The sequence below is a fragment of the Lepus europaeus genome, chromosome 2 (genome assembly GCF_033115175.1).
Source record: "Lepus europaeus isolate LE1 chromosome 2, mLepTim1.pri, whole genome shotgun sequence".
NCBI lineage: Eukaryota > Metazoa > Chordata > Mammalia > Lagomorpha > Leporidae > Lepus > Lepus europaeus.
Window position 1 is genome coordinate 110,028,699 of NC_084828.1, and position 21,665 is coordinate 110,050,363.

General features: G+C 44.6%; 2 protein-coding genes across 4 annotated transcripts in view; one reads left to right on the forward strand and one right to left on the reverse strand.

Moving 5' to 3' along the window:
* SKIL (SKI like proto-oncogene) overlaps positions 1 to 19,873 on the reverse strand; it is a 32,743-nt gene extending 12,870 nt beyond the window's left edge. The window contains exons 1-3 of one of the 3 annotated variants that reach the window (XM_062211930.1): positions 19,798 to 19,873; positions 16,417 to 18,173; positions 1,915 to 2,012 (exon numbers count right to left, since the gene is read on the reverse strand). In XM_062211930.1, the coding sequence (XP_062067914.1) occupies positions 1,915 to 2,012; positions 16,417 to 17,514 (1,196 nt within the window). In that variant the 5' untranslated portion in view covers positions 17,515 to 18,173; positions 19,798 to 19,873. Of the gene's footprint in view, positions 1 to 1,914; positions 2,013 to 16,416; positions 18,174 to 18,961; positions 19,042 to 19,098; positions 19,193 to 19,797 lie in introns of those variants that run through there. The other 2 variants (XM_062211933.1, XM_062211931.1) reach the window with 2 other exon arrangements.
* LOC133751499 (basic proline-rich protein-like) lies at positions 17,945 to 20,836 on the forward strand. Its single transcript, XM_062181561.1, has 2 exons — positions 17,945 to 17,949; positions 19,252 to 20,836. Exons 1-2 carry the CDS (start codon positions 17,945 to 17,947, stop codon positions 20,834 to 20,836), a joined length of 1,590 nt encoding a protein of 529 aa, XP_062037545.1.
* Positions 20,837 to 21,665: the final 829 nt, after the last annotated feature.

Consider the following 21,665-nt stretch of genomic DNA (forward strand, 5'->3'; position numbering starts at 1 on the left):
CACATAGGAGACCAGGAAAAAGCTCTTAGTTACTGGCTTCAAAACGGCGCAGCTCCGGCAGTTGTGGCCAATTGGGGAGCGAACCAGAGGATGGAAGACCTCTCTTTCTCTGCCTCTCCTTCTATGTGTAACTGACTTTCAAATAACTAAATCTTAAAAAAAAAAAAAAAAAAGAAAGAAAGAAAAAAAATGATTGGTACTCCTACTTATTTGATAAAATAGCAGTAATAAACTGCAAAATTAAGATTGAAGGGGTAACATAATTTTACTCCAAGTTCACCCTGTTCAGGAGAGTACTTGAGAGGCTCATGGAACACAGCTGAACGAAATACTCAAGTACTATGTTTGTAACTGCAATCTGAATAATCCTTATCAAAAAGACAACCATTCAGGCTAACACTTCATCCTCTATACTCCAGGCAATCTCCTAACATCACTTTGTTTATACAGAACACTTACACTGTTCTTTATCACATGAATTCTAGGACTAAATACTCGCTATTCTGCTAAAATAAAAAGCAAAAAACACCAACCTGACAGGTTTAATAATGTTCAAAAGACTTACTTCAAAATGTATCCTATATATGGTAGTGATTATGCAAATACAGGTAATAAGACTAAGACTCTTCATTAAGACTAAGACTCTTCATATCACCATGCTTGGGGATAAGATTTACACTAACAGATAAAATCTAAATAAAAAGCATAAAATCTACAAAAATAGAAAATATCCTTGGAATACTGAAAATACAAAAACTTGATTTTTGAGGGGTATGTCTATTAATAACTCAAGTTTCAAAAGAATTTCCTTTTAAAATACCAAAGTTCCATACCAAACTCTAAAAAAATTAGTTTATCTCTTGAACATAAGGAAATTAAATAACTTTGATTTTCTTGCTTGAAGTCAAGAAAAAATGAAAAACCATAAAAACATTAAGTAAAGGTTACCACAAATATGTAATACAATTTACAATTCATTTCATTTTAGATTCTTCCTCTGAATTTTTTCTTTTCCTTTTTTTTTTTTTTTTTTTTTTTTGACAGGCAGAGTGGATAGTGAGAGAGAGACAGAGACAAAGGTATTCCTTGGCTGTTGGTTCACCCTCCAATGGCCGGCGCACTGCACTGATCCGAAGGCAGGAGCCAGGTGCTTCTCCTGGTCTCCCATGGGGTACAGGGCCCAAGCACTTGGGCCATCCTCCACTGCACTCCCAGGCCACAGAAGAGAGCTGGCCTGGAAGAGGGGCAACCGGAACAGAATCTGGAGCCCCGACCAGGACTAGAACCCAGTGTGCTGGCGCCGCAAGGTGGAAGATTAGCCTATTGAGCCACAGCACCGTCCTCTCTGAATTTTTTTCTATTAGAGTGACTAGGTGATGTAATTCTTCTACAATATCCTTACAATGATAAATATTTAAACAGCATTAAATCACAATGTACTTATTTATAAACAATTTTGAGGGCAAGAATTTGGTTATGACTCTGGATGGGACATCCCATATTGGTGTGCCTGAGTTTTGATTCCCAATCCATTCTTAGTTCTCACTTCCTGTTAATGAGTACTCCAGGAGAGAGAAGGTGATGGCTCAAGTAGCTGGGTCCCTTCCACCCACTCAGAAGACCTGGTTTGAGTACCTGGCTCCCGGCTTCAGCCTGGCCCAGGTCCAGCCATTATGGGCACTTGGGGAGTGAACCAGCAGACAGGAGTTCTTTCCGTCCGTCTCCCTCTTTTCTCTTTCTCTGTCTGCTTCTCAAACAAACACTTTTTTAAAAGAACAATTTCGAATTTTCAAAGATAATACACTAATTAACAAGGAAGTTTGAAACTAAATAATGAACTCTCAAGGCCTAGACCAGTACTTGGCATATAGCTGTTGAACGAACAAGCAAACATATAAATGAAGATCCACTCACCTGGGATGTAAAAATGAATGTGTCGGAGAAACATGGTCACCTTCCTGCTTTATAACAGGATACCACGACTGTATTTCCATTCCTGATGGTGCATCTGTCTGTAGAAAAATGTGGAAGGGGAAAAGTTTATTAATGGGGAAAATGTGATGGTTAATTTTATGTGTCAAGTTAACAGAGCCACTGGGTAAAGAGTTTCATTATTTAAGAGTCATCTTGTAATAAGGCAATATTTCCTTAAAGTATAGGCAGGGAACCTTTTTTTCTGCAAGGGCCATTTAGATATTTTTAACATCACTTTCAGTCCATACAAAATTATTAATTTAAAAATCAGCTTGATATAGTTACTGAATTTCAAGTCCTGCCTGTAGTTGTGTTGGCAGGACCAGAGCAAATGACATCACAGGCCTGACAGGGTCCACAGGCCAGACATTCCCCTCTCCTCCTTAAAGTCTATTCACTTGGAACTCAAGGAGACTGAGTGAACTATGCCCCAAAAATAGTTTCAGCATGCAAGCTGACATGGATTATCAGAAATTACTTATCAAATTTCATACTTATAGAATCTATTATAAATAATAATACTCTTCCAATTTATAGCAGTGTGAAGCTGATTCTATTCTTGCTGCTAGAATCAACTAGTCTATCCTACTCCTACAGTATGTTAGCGTATTAACTTGATAACATTCTACAACAATAAATACTTTACCAAATTAAATTTGAAACTACTTTTTGTTTTAAACATTGCTTCCTGATGGATACGAAAAGCTTTCTTTTAGTGTAAAGGATGAACTACTAACTGTACCTGTAAACAAAGGAAACAAAGTATCTACCTGCTGAAAACCTCATGTATTCTACTTAATGCTAACAAATACTCATTAAGTAAGCATCATTATCTCCATTTTACACATTAAAAAATAAATGTGGAACAAAAATTGAGAGAAAAAAAGTGAATAGCATAGTTACTAAACTTCTCCCTGATTTTGGTTTCCCTCCTTGCCTGCTCCCCACAGACTATATATTTCTTTTCTTTTTTATTTATCCAAAAGAGTTACACAGAGAGGAGGGGCAGAGAGAGAGAGAGCGGTCTTCCACCCGATGGTCCACTACCCAGCTGGCCGCAACGGCCGGAGCTGCGCCAATCTGAAGCCAGGAGCCAGGAGCTTCCTCCAGGTCTCCCACACAGGTGCAGGGGCCCAAGGACGTGGGCCATCTTCCACTGCTTTCCCAGGCCATAGCAGAGAGCTGGATCAGAAGTGGAGCAGCCAGATCTTGAACCAGCGCCCATATGGGATGCCAGTGCTTTAGGCCAAGGTGTTAACCGGCTGCACCACAGCGCCAGCCCCCAGACTATATATTTCATATGATAGTAATTATCCTACTGTTACAGGGGGGAAAAACTTTCATTTAACTTTATTTATTTAATTTTATTTTAAGTGCAGAGAGACAGACATACAAGATGGACAGAAATCTTCCATCCACTGGTTCCATTCCCCAAATGCTGGCAACAGCAGAGCTGGGCCAGGCTGGGCCAGAGGCTAAGAACTCAATTTGGGTCTCCCACACAGGTGGCAGGGACCCAACTACTTGAGTCCTCACACGCTGCCTCATAGGGTACACAAGGAATAAACTCAGAACTTGAACCCAGTCACTGATATGAGATGCAGGTGTCTAAAGTGGCATTTTATGTGCTCATGCCAGAAAAAAACACCTTCTCACTGGCAGGAGAGGGAAAGACACTAAAAGATGGCACGGTTTCGGTAAACAGCAAAGACAAGGTAACCAAGCAAGCACAGTAGCCTCAGGGAGCATGGGACAATGAGTTGAAGGCTATGACAAAACAGGAGTGCTGGGGTTTTCTCTGAACCCTGCCTCTGTGAGGCTTCAATCCCTTCAGCAACTAGGCAGTGTTAGAATCACAACTTTATTCAACAATGAATAAATGCCACATGCAGTGGAGAGCTCCTAAACCTAAGAAATTTGGAAAGCCGTTTTGCCTGATGTCCCAATATTCCAGTTCAGAACCAAAGGACTATGGAAAAGAAAGGAAAGAGATCTCTAAATGTTAAGCAGTTGTGCCGAGAAACAAAATCAATTCTAAACCCATGGCTTTGACTAAGAAGATTCCACTAATGGAGGCAACCAATGAGGGTGAAGAAACTGGAGTAACTTGACCTAACACACTGCCACGCCCCAAGGAAAGAAGCTGAAAACAGAAAAGCAGCAGCTCCTGGGATACAGAACCTAATCAATCAGGAGCTGTCTGAATGCCAATTAAAAGCCAAACATAAAAACATAGAACATGTCTTGGTGCTTGCTTTTTTTTTTTAAGATTTATTTATTTATTTGAAATTCAGAGTTACACAGAGAGGAAAGGCAGAGAGAGAGAGAGGTCTTCTATCCACTGGTTCACTCCCCAATTGGCTGCAACAGCCAGAGTTGCGCTGTGCCAAAGCCAGGAGCCAGGAGCTTCTTCAAGGTCTCTCACGTGGGTGCAGGGGCCCAATTCTTAACAAAAACCTAATTTTTGTTAAGAATCACTGGGAAAGTAATTTGAAAAACTAACAAGAGTACAAAATCATAGGGAAAATAGTAATATATTAAAAGGATCTGCAAGTTGAGCATTCAGTGAAGGTCCCTAGACTAGACATAAGAGCAGAATATTTTTCAAAATCCCCAATCCTAATCAAATATTCTAAAAACCCAAAACACAATTCTGATCTAATACTCATTATCTGAGCAAATTCAACTGCTTATTTATAAAATAAATCACATTTAGTTTCTGAGCCTACAGTTTTGTTCTGGCAGTGAATTAGAAAAATGACTTCTGGCAACAGAAATACTAAATGATAGATGCTAACTGACAGCCTAAGGAGAGAGGAGAATTTTAAGATGCAAACACAAAAACTGCTTCAAAAAGCCAAACAGGGGGCCGGCGCTGTGGCAAAAATGGGTTAAAGCCCCAGCCTGCAGCACCAGAATCCCACAAGGGTGCCGGTTCAAGTCCGGCTACTCCAGCTCTCTGCTATGGCCTGGGAAAGCAGTGGAAGATGGCCCAACTCCTTCGGCCCCTGTGGGAGTCTGGGAAGAAGCTCCTGGCTCCTGCCTTCAGATCGGCACAGCTCTGGCCATTGCAGTCATCTGGGAGTATAACAGCAGGAACGGAAGACCTCTCTGGCTCTACTTTTCTCTTTAACTCTTTCAAATAAACAAAATAATTCTTAAAAAAAAAAAAGTCCAAACAGGGGTAAGGGGTAAGGTGTTGTGGCACAATGGATTAAGTCACCACTTAGAATGCCCATATCTCATACTAGAGTGCCCGGGATTAAGTCAGATCTCCTCCACTTCCAGTTCAGCTTCCTGCTTATGCACCAAGGAGGCAGCAGTTGGTGGCCCAAGTACTTGGATCTCTGCCATCTGTGTGGGAAACCTGGATGAAATTCCTGGGCTCTTGGCTTTGGCCTATCCCAGTCCTGCTTGTTGTGGACATTTGGGAAATGAACCAGTGGATGGACAGTAACTAATCTCAGTATCTCTTTTCAATATCTCTATCTGTATCTCTGTCTCTCTCTGCCCTCCCATCACTCTCCCTTCCAAATAAGTAAATCTTAATTCTAAAAAATAGGAGCTGGCGCTGTGGCGTAGCGGGTAAAGCCGCCGCCTGTAGTGCCAGCATCCAATATGGGTGCCAGCATCAGGTTCCCTAGCTCTCTGCTATGACCTGGGAAAGCAGTGGAAGATGGCCCAAGTCCTTGGGCCCCTGCACCCACGAGAGACCTGGAAGAAGCTCCTGGTTCCTGGCTTCAGCACAGCGCAACTCTGGCCATTGCGGCCAATTGGGGAGTGAACCAGTAAATAGAAGACCTCTCTCTCTCTCTGCCTCTCCTCTCTCTGTTTAACTCTGAATTTCAAATAAATAAACAAATCTTAAAAAAAAAAAAAAAAGCAAGACAATCCAAGAGCTTTAACATAAGCTAGAACAAATAATTTATCAGTAGTTCCCTACCTACCCCTAATTCAACAGCATATAATACTGATGTTTGGGGCAGGCACTGTAGTGTAGCAGGTTAAGCCTCTGCTTGTGGCGCTGACATCCCATATGGGCACCTGTTAATTTCCTGACAGCTCCTCTTGCGATCCAGCTCTCTCTCTTGGGCCATCTTCCATTGCTTTCCCATGTGCATTAGCTGGATCTGAAGTGGAAGAGTAGCGGGGTCTCAAATTGGCATCCATATGGGATGGCAGTGTCACTAGCAGAAGCTTAACCTGCTATGCCACAATGCTGGCCCCAACTCAGGTTTTGCTAAACATCAGTTATTATTTTTTTATAATAGTAATTTCTTACTAACTTTTTTCTTTTAAAGATTTATTTATTTGAGACAGAGAGAGGGAGAGACAGAGAGAGAGAGATCTTTAATCCGCTGGTTCACTCCCCAAATGGCCACAGCGGCCAGAGCTGGGCTGTTCCAAAACCAGGAGCCAGGAGCTTCTTCTGGGTCTCCTGAGTGGGTGCAGAGGCCCCTGAATCTATTCATGGGAGATCCAGGAAAAGCTCCTGGGTCCTGGCTTCGGCCTGGCCCAGCCCTGGCTGTTGCAGCCATTTTGGAAGTAAACCAGCGGATGGAAGATTATCTCTCTTCTTCTCTCTGTAACTCTGCCTTTCAAATAAATTTTTTTTTTTAAATCTTAAAAATAAAATCTTAAAAAAAATTTGAGTTTATGTGACATAATTAAATTATATTCTATATGTCTATATAGATTCAGAATTATTTAAAACACTTTAAAATTCACAAATGTTAAAAAAAAAGTATTTTCAAAAGTAACTTAATGAGGGGCCAACTTTATGGTGCAGTGGGTTAATCCTCTGCCTGTGGCACCAGCATCCCATATGGACACTGGTTCTAGTTCCAGCTGTTCCTCTTCCAAACCAGCTCTCTGTTGTGGCCTGGGAAAGCAGAAGATGGCTCAAGCACTTGGGCCCCTGTACTCATGTGGGAGACCAGGAAAAAGCTCCTTTCTCTCTGTCTCTCCCTCTCACTGTCTGTAAATCTCTCAAATAAATAAATCTTAAGAAAAAAAAAAAAAGGTAACTTAATAGGTAAGGTCATTTTGCATCTCAATCCTGTATGGTAAAAGAGCTATTAATGAGCACAGATAATAACAAATCAACCATATCTAAGATCATCTTAGTAATTTCTTTTGAAGAAATCATCTGTTAAACTCATTATTTAGAAAAAGCTCCTCTTTATATTAAAATAAGTCTAGATGGTACTATGCAAGAAATAAATTGTTTCCAGATTTAATTAAAATTATTAAAATTGATTTACACAGCTACAAGTCCTCCTAGTATGCATACTGCAATCTCAAGTCTTCAGGAACAGTAAGGAAACTCTGTTCAAAGACCTCAACTAGAAATATGGTTCAATTCTGATAACTAAGTTCATTTCAAAATTCTATAGTTTGTGTTTTATTTTTATTCATGATGCATCTTACCATCTCTTTATTTCCACATCTCAAATACTTAAAACACTACCTTAATAATTACTAGCACATTCATATACTTTTAAGAATACTCATCCCTAAGTTCCTGTTCTTTATTTCCAATTCTCATAGAAACCCATCGACAGAGCCACAGACTTTAAAGAAATCTTGCCTTAAGGATCACCTAGCATAGTCCCCTAGCCAGTGTCTTAATTCCCTATTCAAAATCCCAGATAAGCAGCTGTCTAGCTTCTTTCTGCTTGAACATCAACCTGAGGTCAAGAACCATCTTATTTTATCAGTACCTAATATATGTAGCAGGGAGTCAATAAATACTTCTTGAGTCAATAAATATCTGAATGACAGCACAGCCTATTAATTCCCCAGGCTGCCTTTTATGAGGTTACTCTGCTACCACAAACCTCAGAAGACAGTCTCTTTCACATCTAACATCTTTCTACTTTAAGCACCAAAGAAGCCCTCCTGTATCTATGGGGTATTTCACCAGATAAACAAATTAAATAATGCTTATTATGGAGAAATGCACAACACTAACCTTGATAAAATGTTGCAAGTTAATTTTACCTAGCATTCTGTGGCAGGACATAAACATATTTATAACAAATTATCCTAACTGCATATTAAAAACAATTAAGAAAAACACATATTACACAACAAAACATTCACAGACATGCCTGATTTTCTCATCTATTCTGCATTTGTGTCAACATACAAATTAGGTTTTCAAAAAATATATATAATTAAATTGCATAGCAGTAATACTAATGATCAGAAATAAAAATTAGATGCTGAGACATGTGCATCTACTGCCTTTTTTTCTTACCTTTCAACAAGACAATAATTTATTTCTTTATACATTAAAAACATTAAATACACTGTATTACTCGGCAGAGTGGTTGCATTAATTAGAGGCTTAACATTTTAAAATGTTATCTACTCTAAAATGAACACATGGCATTTTCATCCTAAAAACATAAGCAAAATTTCAGGCATTATTTCATTCCAAAGGTTCTTCCTCTAAATCATAAAACTCCAAATAATTCTTATGTATGAAAGCAAAATCTAAGTAATTCAAAATATGCAGTAAACGATCACCATTCCCAACTCCTGCTTCCTGCCAATATGCCTGGGAAACAGCAGGCAATTATTCAAACGCTTGGGTCTCTGCCACCTACATGGGAGACTGTGATTGAATTCTGGGTTCCTGGCTTTGGCCTACCCCAGCCCTAGCTATTACAATCAGTAAACTGAACAAGTAGATGAAAGATCTGCCCCTCTCTATATTTCAAATATTTTTAAGTGCTATAAATGGTTGAATATTAATTATTAAATTTCTGTGTACATAAGAATAGTAGGTTGGTTAAACTTAAGTCTATCCTCTTAATGGTATCTTTACACAAGAAATAAAATATAATGCATATTAAATTCATATTATTTTGTACTAACCCAACATAAATTATTAGCAATCTTATTAACCAAGCATATAACTAGACACACAGCTGGAAATAATTTCTTAGGTACAAAGTGAATATACCTGCTAGGGTCTTTCTACTGTGTATAGTACTGAAACATTCAAGTGGTCAATAAATGATTTCAGAAGTATACAGAAGACACCCCACCAGACAGCTGCCAACAACTCTTACTGAAAGAAAACCAAATCCCTCAGTACAGGATCATGTTTCCTCAATAATTCCTCAATGTGAATAAGAGTTTGGACAAATGAAAGGGAACAGTGTTACAAGGCTGCAAATAGCTACCTGTGAGATTTTAAGTCTAGGCCTTGCACCCCACTTTATTGTATCACTAGTATTAATCAACCCAATGCAAAACTGGGCATCTGTACTAACTTACCAAAGATGAACCTTCAGAAGGCACAGAAATGACTGCTGCCCCATTGACTATATTCATACCACCAACCTCACAGAGTTCATTCTAGGTTTCCAGTGCTTAAAAATGCTCAAAGGAAAAGTAAAGGCTCTATAATCAATGTGCAGCTATTATCTTAAATCCATCATGTGAAATGAGCAATACATCACTCCAAGGTATAAAAACCTGAAGGAAAAGGAACCAACTAATTACAGTCCAATTAACTCCTGGAACTTCACAAAATTTTTTAAATTTTTAATCTTTAAAAAATTTATTTTTATTTTTTTATTTGAAAGGCAAGAAAGACTCAGGTTCACTCTTCAAATGCCCACAATATCCAGGGCTGGGCCAAGCCAAAGTCAGGAGTCCAGAACTCAACCCAGGTGTCCCATGTGTGTTGCAGAGACCCAAGCACTTGAGCCATCATCTGGTGCCCCCTTCAAATTAGCAAGAATCTGGAATCAGGAGCATAGCTAGGTTTGAACCTAGGCACTCCAACATGGGACACAGGCATTCCAAATAGCATCTTAACTACTGCTCCAACCACACCCAGAACAAAAAATTTTTATATTGGAATTCTGTGGTGTTTAATCCATTAAATTTTTTTTTATTTTTTTATTTTTTTATTTTTTTTATTTTTATTTTTTTGACAGGCAGAGTGGACAGTGAGAGAGAGACAGAGAGAAAGGTCTTCCTTTTGCCGTTGGTTCACCCTCCAATGGCCGCCGCGGTAGCGCGCTGCGGCCGGCGCACCGCGCTGATCCGATGGCAGGAGCCAGGTGCTTCTCCTGGTCTCCCATGCGGTGCAGGGCCCAAGCACTTGGGCCATCCTCCACTGCACTCCCTGGCCACAGCAGAGAGCTGGCCTGGAAGAGGGGCAACCGGGACAGGATCGGTGCCCCGACCGGGACTAGAACCCGGTGTGCCGGCGCCGCAAGGCGGAGGATTAGCCTACTGAGCCGCGGCGCCGGCCTAATCCATTAAAATTTTAAGTACTTGGAAATCTCAATGTCATATACATATTTTCACTGAAATATTTGTCAGAAATTTTAATCAGTATAAACCTCAGGCTCCACTTTTCTCATTTCAACACATATGCTTGAAAAATCATGACTGTGATTCATTTTGGCTTTCAAATAATGTTAATTGACAGTAATCAAAATGGAGATTGGGGTTGAGTGTTTGGACTAAAGCCAGGAGCTTTTCTGGGTCTCCTCTGTAGGTGCAGGGGTCCACGGGCTATCCTCCACTGCTCTCCCAGGCACATTATCAGGGATCTGGATCAGAAGTGCAGCAGCTGCCAGCTTTATCCACCAGGCCACAATGCCAGCCCCCGACAAGTGACTAAGACATCAGCTGGGACACTCATGTCGCCTGTCAAAGTGCCTGGGTTCAGGTTGCACTTCCAGCTCCTGACTCCAGCTTCCTGCTATTGCAGACTCTAGAAGGCAGTAGTGATGGCTCAAGTGGTTGGATTCCTACCACTCATATAGGAGACCTGGGTTGATGTCTCAGCTGCTGGCTTCAGGCATTTGGGGAGTGACTAAAAATTTAAAAATTTTTTCACTAAACTTTGTAAGTTTAGTGTAAAAAATGGTAAGATTTATCTTACCACTGCAATGTACTATATTTGCTGTTCTATTCTATTTTATGTATTTTTTGAAAATACAAGTGACCCTCTAAATTCATCGCATGATCCTTCTAACATTTGTCAGTTGGCTTCTCAAGAGAATTAAAAATGCCCCAATGCATGCATTGTATGCATAAATTAACCTATTTCTAATGCATTCAACTATGTACCAACTCTGAGAGAACACGCAAGAAACATCAGTCAGATCATTTTCTATAGGGCTTAATTCTCCCTTCACATAACCCCAGATGAGAAAGACTGCATGGATGACAAACTGTAGTCTGATGAGGAACTTAGACCAAAAGGACAACTTTCTAAGTTTTTTATCACAAGCTTAAAAAAGAACGTTAATGGCTTCATTCTTTTTAAAAAGATTACTTATTTATTTGAAAGAGTCAGAGTGAGAGTGAGAGAGAGTGTGGGGGGGAGGGGGGAGGAGGGAGGGGGGAAGGGAGGGAGAGGGGGAGAGAGGAGGGAGAGAGGGGGGAGGGGAGGGGGGGGGAGAGAGAGAGAGAGAGAGAATATTCCATCTGGTGGTTCATTCCTCAAATGGCTGCAATGCCCAGGGCCAGGCCAGGCCAAAGCCAGAAACCAGGGACTTCTTCCAGGCCTCCCACATCGGTGCAGGTGCCCAAGCACTTGGGCCATCTGCTGCCGCTTTACCAGGCATAAGCAGGGAGCTGGATCAGAAGAGGAGCAGCTGGGACTCAGACAGGTGCCCATATTGGATGCCAATACTACAGGCCGTGGCTTAACCCACTACCCCACAGTATAGGCCCCAACATCTTCATTTTCTTAATAGTAAAAATAAAAGATGTATTTCTTAAACAACAGAGGGCACTATTCCCAAAGCCATTACAAAGAATCCCAAAAAATGCCAGGAGGATCTACAAATCCTGCTGTTAGCATAATGAACTCCAAAATCTAAAATTACTCTGAACTCATTACAAAGGCCCAGTAAGAAATGTATTCTAAAAAAACTTTTAACCAATTGAAAAAGGTCTACGTTTGTCTCCATCATCCAAACCTTAATGTCATCTCAATCAAGTAATCACAATGGGCAATACCTCTAAAGAACAAATCGTAATATTCTGGGTTTCAAGTCTAATAAAATGATTCAGAAAATATCTTGCATTTCTTCTAACAAACCAGTTTCATCTTCTCTTGCTAACAGATAGCCAACTAGCATAATTACTGTGTATAAACAACTATGGGGGCCGGTGCTCTGGCGTAACAGGTAAAGCCACTGCCTGCAGTGCCAGTATCCCATATGGGCGTCAGTGGTTCACTTTCCAATTGGCCACAACAGCCAGAGCTGCGCCATGCCGAAGTCAGGAACCAGGAGCTTCTTCATCTCCCACAAGGATGCAGGGGCCCAAGGACTTGAACCATCTTCTACTGCTTTTCCCATGCCACAGCAGAGAGCTGGATCGGGAAGTGGAGCAGCTAGGACTTGAACCAGCACCCATATGGGTGGCTGGCACTGTAGGTGGTAGCTTTACCTGTCACACCACAGTGCCAGCCCCCAGCTACTCCATTTCTGATCCAGCTCCTTGCTAATGTGCCGGGGAAGGATGTGGAAGATGGCTCAAGTCATCCATGCAGAACTCCAGGGTGTAGTTCCTGGCCCCTGGCTTCGGCCTGGCTCCAGACTGGGCTAATTACAGCCATTTGGGGACTGAACCAGCAAATGGAAGATTTCTTTCTCTTTCCCTCTCTCTATTGCCCTGCCTTTCAAATAAGTTTCATTAAGTATCTTTGACAAGCCAGGCTCCTGAAGAAAAGTATAATCACTTGTGATAGGGAAGAAAGTTTTGTTATTATTTTTATTCCAATGACACCTACAGAAATGAAGAAGTGAAATGTAAATGCAAAACTAAAGGTAGTAAGGAAGTAAAATACATGTTTTCAGGGAAAAGTTTTTTTAAAGCTGATATCTTTAGGTCACCAACTTGCATCACAAATCTAAAGGTTCTCTTTCCCTACATGCAGTAAAAATATATTGTTTAACTTACCTAACAGTGTTCCAATCTGAATATTAGAATCTAAATATTTTTAAATTTATTTGAGAGGTAGAGCCACAGAGAGAGAGGGGAAGAAATGTCTTCTGCTGGTTCACTCCCCAAATAGCTGCAGTGGCTAGAGCTGAGCAGATACAAAGACAGAAGCCAGGAGCTTCCTCCAGGCCTCCCATGTGGGTTGCAGGGGCTCAAGGACCTGGGCCATCCTCCTCTGCTTTCCCAGGCCATAGCAGAGGTGGTTCAGAAGTGGAGCAGCTGGGACTCAAACTGGCACCCACATGGCATGCCGGCACTGCCGGCTTTACCTGCTAAACCGCAGTGCTAGCCCCGAGGAGCACATTTTTAAAGTGTGCAGTGGCAAGCCATAATAAAACAACCACTCAAATATGTACTAAATGTGAACCAAGGGAGCCCAAGCTGTGGGGCAGTGTGTTAAGCCACCACTATGGATGATACTGAGATCTCACATCTGAGTGCTTGTTCGAGTCTCAGCTGCTCAGATTCCAATCCAGCTTCCTGCTAATGTGCCTGGGAAGGCAGCAGAGGACGGCCCAAGTAATTCGGCCCCTGCCACGCAAGTGGGAAACCAGGATGGAATTCCAGGCTCCTGGTTTCAGCCTGGCCCAACATTGGTTTTTGTAGCCATTTGGGGTGTAAACCAGCAGAAAGAAGATAGATCAATCAATCTCTCTCTCTCTCTAGAAAGTGAACTCGAAAAAATTTCTTAAACAATTTGCTTGTCCCAAGGTCAGCATTGTGGCATAGCAGTTAAAGCTGCTACCACCTGCAATGCTGGCATCCCACATGGCGCCGGCTGAAGTCCCAGCTGCTCCATTTCCAATCCAGCTCCCTGCTAATGGCCTGGGAAAAGTAGCAACAGATAATCCAAGTGTCTGGCCCCTGCCACCCACATGGGAGATGCAGATGAAGCTCCTATCTCCTGGCTTTGGCCTGGCCCAGCCCTGGTTGTTGCAGCCATCTGCAGAGTAAACCAGTGGATAGAAGATCAATCAATTTCTGTCTCCTCTCTAACTCTGACTCTCAAACAACTAAATAAATAAATCTTTTTCAAAATAAAATTCACTTGTTCTAGGTTTTCTTAAATTCCCTTAAAATTCCTTTAATTTACATAAAATTGGAAGCAATAACAATATTGCTTAAATATTGCAAAAAATACCAGAACAAAAAGCAGGGGAAAAATCTAACACTTTCCCAAAATAAAAAATATATTCAAATTAACAAATTCAAAGACAATAGGGACGATACCCTGATGAAGGATGGTTTCAATTTTAGCATATTCAGTTTCAGTTAAGCAAATTCATCCATTTTCTTTTTTTAATCTGTATCACAATTCCCACAAAGAGCCAAAAATTAGGCAAAGAAGTCTATCACTAAAATACTGTCAGAGTTAACAGATTGGAGCAAGACTATAAGGCAAATAAGGTGGCCATCTACAGACATGTAAAAGTCAAGCCCCTAGCGTGGTGGCACAGCAGGTTAACACCCTGGCCTGAAGTGCCAGCATCCCATATGGGCGCCAGTTCTAGTCTCAGCTGCTCCTCTTCCAATCCAGCTCCCTGCTATGGCCTGGGAAAGCAGAAGATGGCCAAGTCCTTGGGCCCCTGCACCCGCGTGGGAGACCAGGAAGAAGCTCCTGGCTTCGGATCAGCGCAGCTCCGGCCATTGCAGCCATCTGGAGAGTGAAACAGCGGATGGAAGACCTCTCTCTCTCTGCCTCTACTTCTCTCAGTAACTCTGTCTTTCAAATAAATAAATCTTTAAAAAAATAAAAAGGGCCATTCCATAATTTGAGAATATAGTTTATCTCTGAACACACACTTCAGCACTGGACAAGTCCACTAAAAGCCAGTTCCACATTCTGAAGCCTGACTCAGTCATTCCTGCTTTAAAATCAGTTAATAGCTGCACCTGTAGAACATAAACTTATCTAGCTGCCACTGGCAAGGAATTCTGAAGTGTACACCTTTTGGAAGTAGTAAGCTATAAACAACCCTAATGAGAGTCTCAAATTATCTTCACTGAACTTCAGAAGTAAACCACTGTCTTAAAGCTATATCATTCACTAATTTTTCCTTAAAACCATAAAGATACCATAATAACGAGTATGACACCAAATCTTAGTTTCTAGTCAAAACTCTTAAATTTGTTGTAAATGACCTTCATTCATTAAATATGCTTCATTCATTCAGTCTCTAAAAATAGAAGCAGCAGAGGTATTTCAAGGAATCAAAATTAAATAATGGAAAAATCAGAATTTGTCAAACAAAATATAGCCAGTCTTGTTGTAATTATACATGTAAAACTGTAAGAGCAATGTTCACTATATTTTAAACACTTAGCATTAATTATATATCCATTTTAGCAAACTAGGAAAATATATAAAGTAACCAGACCAACAAGTTGAATATTTAGTAACCCAAATCTTGTGGATTGCCCAAGCACTAAAAATCTTAAATCAGAATAAAAATATCAGTTTAATCTGCCATATAACACAACGGGGGAAAAAAAACAAGTTAATGATCTCTTTGTTGACAGTTTTTTGTCATTAGTCAAAAACAAAATTTTATCTGTGTCATAATTTAAGTATTCCTTTATTTTAAAATAGTCTCAGTCAGGGGCTGCCTCTGTGGCGTGGCAGGTAAAAGCTAGTGCCTGCAGTGCTGGCATTCCATATGGGCACTGGGTCAACTCTTGGCTCCACTTCCCATCCAGCTCCCTGCCAGTGCACCTGGCAAAGCAGCAAAGGATGGCCCAAGTACTGAGGCCCCTGTACCCATGTGGGAGACCTAGAGGAAGCTCCTTGCTCTTGGCTTCGGCCTGGCCCAGCCCTGACCGTTGCAGCCATTTGTGGATTGAACCAGCAGATGGAAGATCTCACTCATTCTCTCCCTCTCTGTAACTCTGCCTTTCAAATAAATAAATAAATCTTGTATAAGTCTTGGTTACTAGAGTTGTAAAGTCACCAAATCATGGGTGCACCTTTGAAACTGTTATCTGAAGCCCAAAGTCAGAAGTGTTGTGGCTGGCCATTATTATCTTTTGTATATGGAGATAATAGCAAAGTGTAAATTATCTTTAGTCCTAGGAAAACAACAGATTTTGTCTTCAAGAAGCAGGATGTGTGAAAAAGAAAGGGTATGATTTGAGACAGTCGCCCCAACTCTTCCACTCCCCGGATACATAATTTTGGAAGGGTCATTTCATTTTCTGAACTTCATTTTCTTATCTATAAAATAGGAGTAATCCTACTTCATTCACAAAGTTATCTGGAAGGTCAAATGAGAAAACATACAGAAAAAACATTTTATAACCTAAAAATTACAATAGAAACATATCACATTGATCAATTTTTTGTTGTTGTCAGCACTAAATCTCTTGACAGGTGAAGTTACACACTAAAGAGATTTTTGACTTCAAAGTAAACCATTTCCATTATTCAAAATTGTTTTTATAAAACAAACTTGCCTTAGACTGAGTTCTCTTTCCATTTCTCATGGTAAATTTCTCCTTCATTTCTTCTAAAATTACCTTCAGTTTCTTTTCTTCAGGTGTTCCTAAGTACTTTTGGTTAACATGAAGATAACAATGCCATTTGGCTGATTCAAAACCCCAGTGGCAAGTTCTTTTGTCAGGTGATCTGTGAGAATGCATCACAAATGTCTGAGGTGCAAACATTCCACAGCACTCTAGACACTGAATACATGGAGCATCAGGCTGAACGTAAAACTGGGGTGCAAACAGACCCTGACATTTGCCCAAGCATTCATGTTCCACTTCAAAGGCACTGCCAGTTTCCTTTAACTGGGCCAATGAATTTTTAGCAGGAAGTACGCTACCATTCTGAGGAAAAGTTCGTGGCCGCAACAGAGCATTACAGAGTCTTTGTGCATCGGTTAATGTGATCAGCCCACAGGACGGGGCATTGAATGGAAGTATTCCCAGGACCTTTAAGATATGAAGCTGGTCTGAAGTACACCTTGAACAATATATGTACAATTCATCACACACTGTATTTATTTGCTGAAGTGAAAATTCTCGAAGAACAGAATTTAAGACTTGCGGCAAACAGAGTCTCTTTTCTCCTCCAACTTGAAAACAAGAAATAGACTCCCCTTCCAACATAGTCTGGGTAAGTTCTGTGGAGCTATCAGAAGGGATGAGCAGTGGGCCAGGAAGAACCTGAGGCGATGGAAGAGGCAGAAATACAGTAGGGGACATGCTCTCTTGGGAATACCGAGCAGAAAATGCTGCTGGTCCACCCAGAGAGCTCTGACTACTTAAATGGAACTGTGCCAGCGTGTGCTTCAAACTGGGATTTAGATTCAAAGATTCAGGCACGGAAGTACAGGTTCGCTTGACATGCTCTCCGTCAGTCTCCATCGGCGCTTCTCCAAAATCATCCACATGCTCCTTCTTCACCGTTGGCACCTTATTTATCATCTTGCCATTTGCATGAATGTCTGTCATCATTTTTTTCATGGGGGGGCTGCCATCATCTCCCATCCCATTCAGTTTTTTATTTGAGCCCTGAACCAAGGAGAAGTTTGTCTGTAGGTTTTCCATTGAGACAAATTGTGTTAAATAATTAAGTCTGAGATTTGCATTTTCAGTTAATTTCTTATTTGGAGAAAAGCACTGTCCACAAATCCTTATGGTAACTTAACTAATAGAAAAACTTCCAAAACAATCACCTCATTCAGGAGATTCCGTACCTTTTAGCTTGTGTCTGCTTAAACCCTAGTATAATTCCACTGCAAATGCTAAAAAACTTGGTTTAGCTCTAATAATTAAGAATTTTAAGAGGCACACCTCTGAAGAAGCCTTTCTCTTCTTGAATTCTTCAGGCACACTTAGCAAAATAAAGTTACCAATTTCTCAAGTCAAGATATCCAGATTCAATGCAATTGTCTGGTTTGGTTCTTTTAAAGTAAAACACATGGAAGGCTCATTCCATCACCTGTGCGATAAAATCTAGACTCAAACACAAGTCAAAATGATGTAACCAGATTCATTTTTGCCACTGACACCAAAAAGGTGTTGGGATATTAGTTCTTCTAAAATGATGGCATTAGCCTGTGCTGGCAAAATGAAGACTTGTATAAATCCTCACACCAGTACAAAAAGCCTTTAACTCCACTAAAATTTCATAATCAAAATTGATACTTAATGAAAAATTGCCCAGTTATCTTCAGGGATTACAGTTCATTCTTCTTTTAATTAATCTGGAAGAAAAAAAGGGGAATGAAGCAGAGTTAAATTTGAATTTGTTCCAGAGGCCAAAGGGTCAATTTGAAACCAGTTTCTTAATCTTAAACTGTGTTCACTTTACCAAAGGTGACACTTGAGTAATTTCTTTAATAACAGTTAACTAGAAGAACACTTATTTAAATAGAAAAGCAATTTGTAAAGCAGGGAAAGGAGCAAGACTATCCCTCAAAAAGAGAAAGACTACTCAAATTCAGGATACAAAGAACCTTAAACAGATCATCCGAACTAAAACTCAGTACAGGAGGCTTTGTCAACTGCAACACTTAACCAAAAAAAAAAAAAAAAAAAAATCCATTACTTCCTCTCCTAATTAAAAAAAAAAAAAAAGCGGCTCAATCCGAAAAATTCATATCCAAGTTACTGTATCTACCATATGTAACTAAGTTACAGTTTTAAGTGCATTAATTCATCCAGTTAGGGTAAATTATTCTTCTGGAATGACTGCAGGCAAAAAATTAACTTTCCCTTTAAAGGTTAGCGAATTTGCTTAATGGAAGCCAAAAGCGAGAGACTCCAAGCCTGGGAATCTCCATCCTTGAACAAGACTAATCCGGGACAAAAAGCACAAGGCAGACAGACCTTACAAAGAATGCAAATGGAGGAGGAGGGAAAAAGATTCCCCTTCCACTTCCTTCTTGAGAGAAAATCCCAAAGAAATCCAATAAACCGAAATTTTTGCTTCCCAAACTCCCCGCAATTGCCTTAAAACCCAAAGGATTAAGGACGAAAGCTCACTACCCACCGTACCGACTGTCGCCACCTCAGGGACACCTCAGCCAGCCCTGGCTTACGGAGAGAGCAGGAGGCATGACCTAGACCCGGGGCGCCCCTAAACCCCGCAGTCCTCAGCCCACGTACCGCCCCCCGCCTCGCTCTCACCTGAAGTGGGGGAAGGACCCGGGACCCGGGACGCCCGGGGGCGCTCGAGGAGGTGCAGGGAAGTACAGGGAGGAGTCCCCCAGCCCCCACCCGCGAAGGAGGGTAACCCCAAGTGCTCTCCCAACACCGCCCCACTGCGGGGGCCGCGGGCAGGACGGTGGAAATCCCCCGCGCGCCCTCGCCCCGGGAAGTTCTGGGGTGTTACCCCGGCGTCCCAAAGCTGCGCCCCCCCCCCCCGCGCCCGCCCCGGGCCAGGGAGACGAGGGGACCGCGAGCAGGTCCGGCGCCAAGCTCGCATCGCGCGCCGCCAGGCGCTGACCGCCCGGGTCGAGCCCAGGGCATCCCCGCCGAGCACAGACGGGCGGGGGCAGGAGAGGGGGCGGCGCTGACGGGCGTCCCGGTCGCCGGGGTCCGGACGGCTCAGGTCAAGTGCAGGGCCCTCCCCGCGCCGGCGCCCACCGGCCGAGGTCAGGGGAGCGCGATCCGCCCTGGGACCCCCACCCCCCACCCCGCGCCCCGCTCTGGCTCCGACCCCACCCGGGACCCCGCGCATCAGGACCCCCCGACTCCGGCCTCTCCGCCTGGGGGAGCCCGGCGAGCTTTGTTAACTCCTCTCAGCCCCGGGGGCCCCGTCAGACTCCCCGGAGGCCGCGCGCCCCTTGCCTCCCACAGCGCGCCCCTCGCGAGCCGGAGCCGCACCTGTGCCCGCCGCCGCCGCCGCCGCCGTCGCCGCTCGCCCGCTCCCTTCGGCAGTGCCGGCGCCGCTCCGAACCCCACACACATCGCTACACACAGCCCTCTGACGTCACCGAGCCCTCGGCCCGCCCACGTCACTGCGGAGACACTCGGCTTCCCGCAGACGCCGCCGCCGTCTCCGGCCGCCCGGGGGAGAGCGAGGGCGGCGGGGAGGGGGGAAGGGCGGGGCACCGAGCCAGCGGCGGCGCCGCGCGCGCGCGCACGCGCAGGCCCGCCGGCGTCGCCGTGGCCGCCAGCTGGCGGCTCCCGACCCCCCCCCACCGGGGCCGCGCGCGCCGTCTGGCCTATTGTAGCTCCTCAGGGCGCCCCTGGCAGGGTCCGCGCGCGCGCGCGCCCCTCCCCCCAGGCGCGCGCCCGGCACTCCTGGCCTCGCGCGCCGTCTGGGCGGCTGGCGCGCGGCGCTGTCTGCGGTGCACCCGGCGCAGACAGGATGTTCCCTCCCCGCCCCACCCCCACCGCCGCCCGCCCTCCTTCCTTCCTCGAGTCGCCCAGCCGGCTGTCTGGGGCCGCCAGCGCCCCGCCCCCGCCCCACCCGCTGCTCTGTGGTGACGGGCCAGACCCGGGGGCGCCCTGCCGCTCGGCCGCCGCGGGACAGGCAGGGAGGGGCGGGGCGGCCGCGCGGTGCACTGTGCGCGACCCCAGCAGCCGGCAGGGCGGAGGCGGGAGCCGCCCGGCACCGCGCCGCCGCCGCCCGAGGTCAGGCGCGGGCGACCCTCCCCCCGCGGGGCCGCAGCTGCGCCGCCCCGCCCCGGAGGTGGCCGGGCGGCGGCCGCCCCGCAGCGCCCCTCGTGCTGGCGCGGCCCCCCGGGCCCGCCCCCGCGGGGCCTCCCGCCCCGGCCGCCCCGCCAGCTGCCCGCGCGCCTCCCTGCCCCGGCGGCCTCCGCCCAGACGCCTTCCCGGGGCTGACCTGTGGCCGCCGCCGGGCCGGGCCGGCCGGGAGGGGTGGCAAAGTTCTGGCACGGCCGAGGGAACACATTTCTGAGCCGACTTCGCAGCCTCCTGCCCCGCCCCACCCGAAGACGCTCTCGGTTTCGGAAGGGCGCTGTAAATTACATGTTTTTACGGTTTTACTGAGGGTTGGCGGGCGGGGAGACGAGATGAGGTGGGGCGGAAGACGCGACTTTCGGAGCCCGGGCTGTGGCCGCGGGGGACGTGCGGGGTGGTCCTCCGGTACGCGGCCCCCGGCAGCCACTTAGCATATTGAAGTCTGCGGAGCTGTTCCGTCATATTTGGAAACACCAAGAAATCCCCTTTTCTCCACCCCACCGCAAGATCGAGAACTGAAATGGCCCGCCGAGTAGCCGGGGACAGGAGACTCCGGCTTCGCCCCCTCCCCACCCTCCCCCATCTTCTCTAAATTTTTCTTAGTTGTACTGGCTCAGGGGGGCTCACTTGGGGGACCCTATTTGGAGTCCGACTGGGAATACTACTGCTGTGCTCGTCCACCCCCCCCCCCCACGACGGGTCCATCAAAGGCTCCCAAGCCCCTCACCCCGCCCGCCACCTAGGCTCCCTGCCCGACGCCCCCGTCGCCATGCCCCAGGTCGCGCCCCTTCTACCACCCCCCACCTTTGCCTCCTCCTTGCCTGCCTCCTTTTCTGAACATGAATAATTCCACAGCACTTCCCATCTGTTATTGCCATAGAGACAGAAGCTCGGCAAAGATAATGATGTTCTGTGCAGAGCCAGTGGGGGGAGAGCAGCATCTGCGAGTCTGGGGGGATAGATTTTCTCGCCTCGAGAACATTCGCAAGGCCTGCCTGAAGATCCAGTGAGAAACACTGGGCAGTCCTGAGACGTGGCTCCTGGTC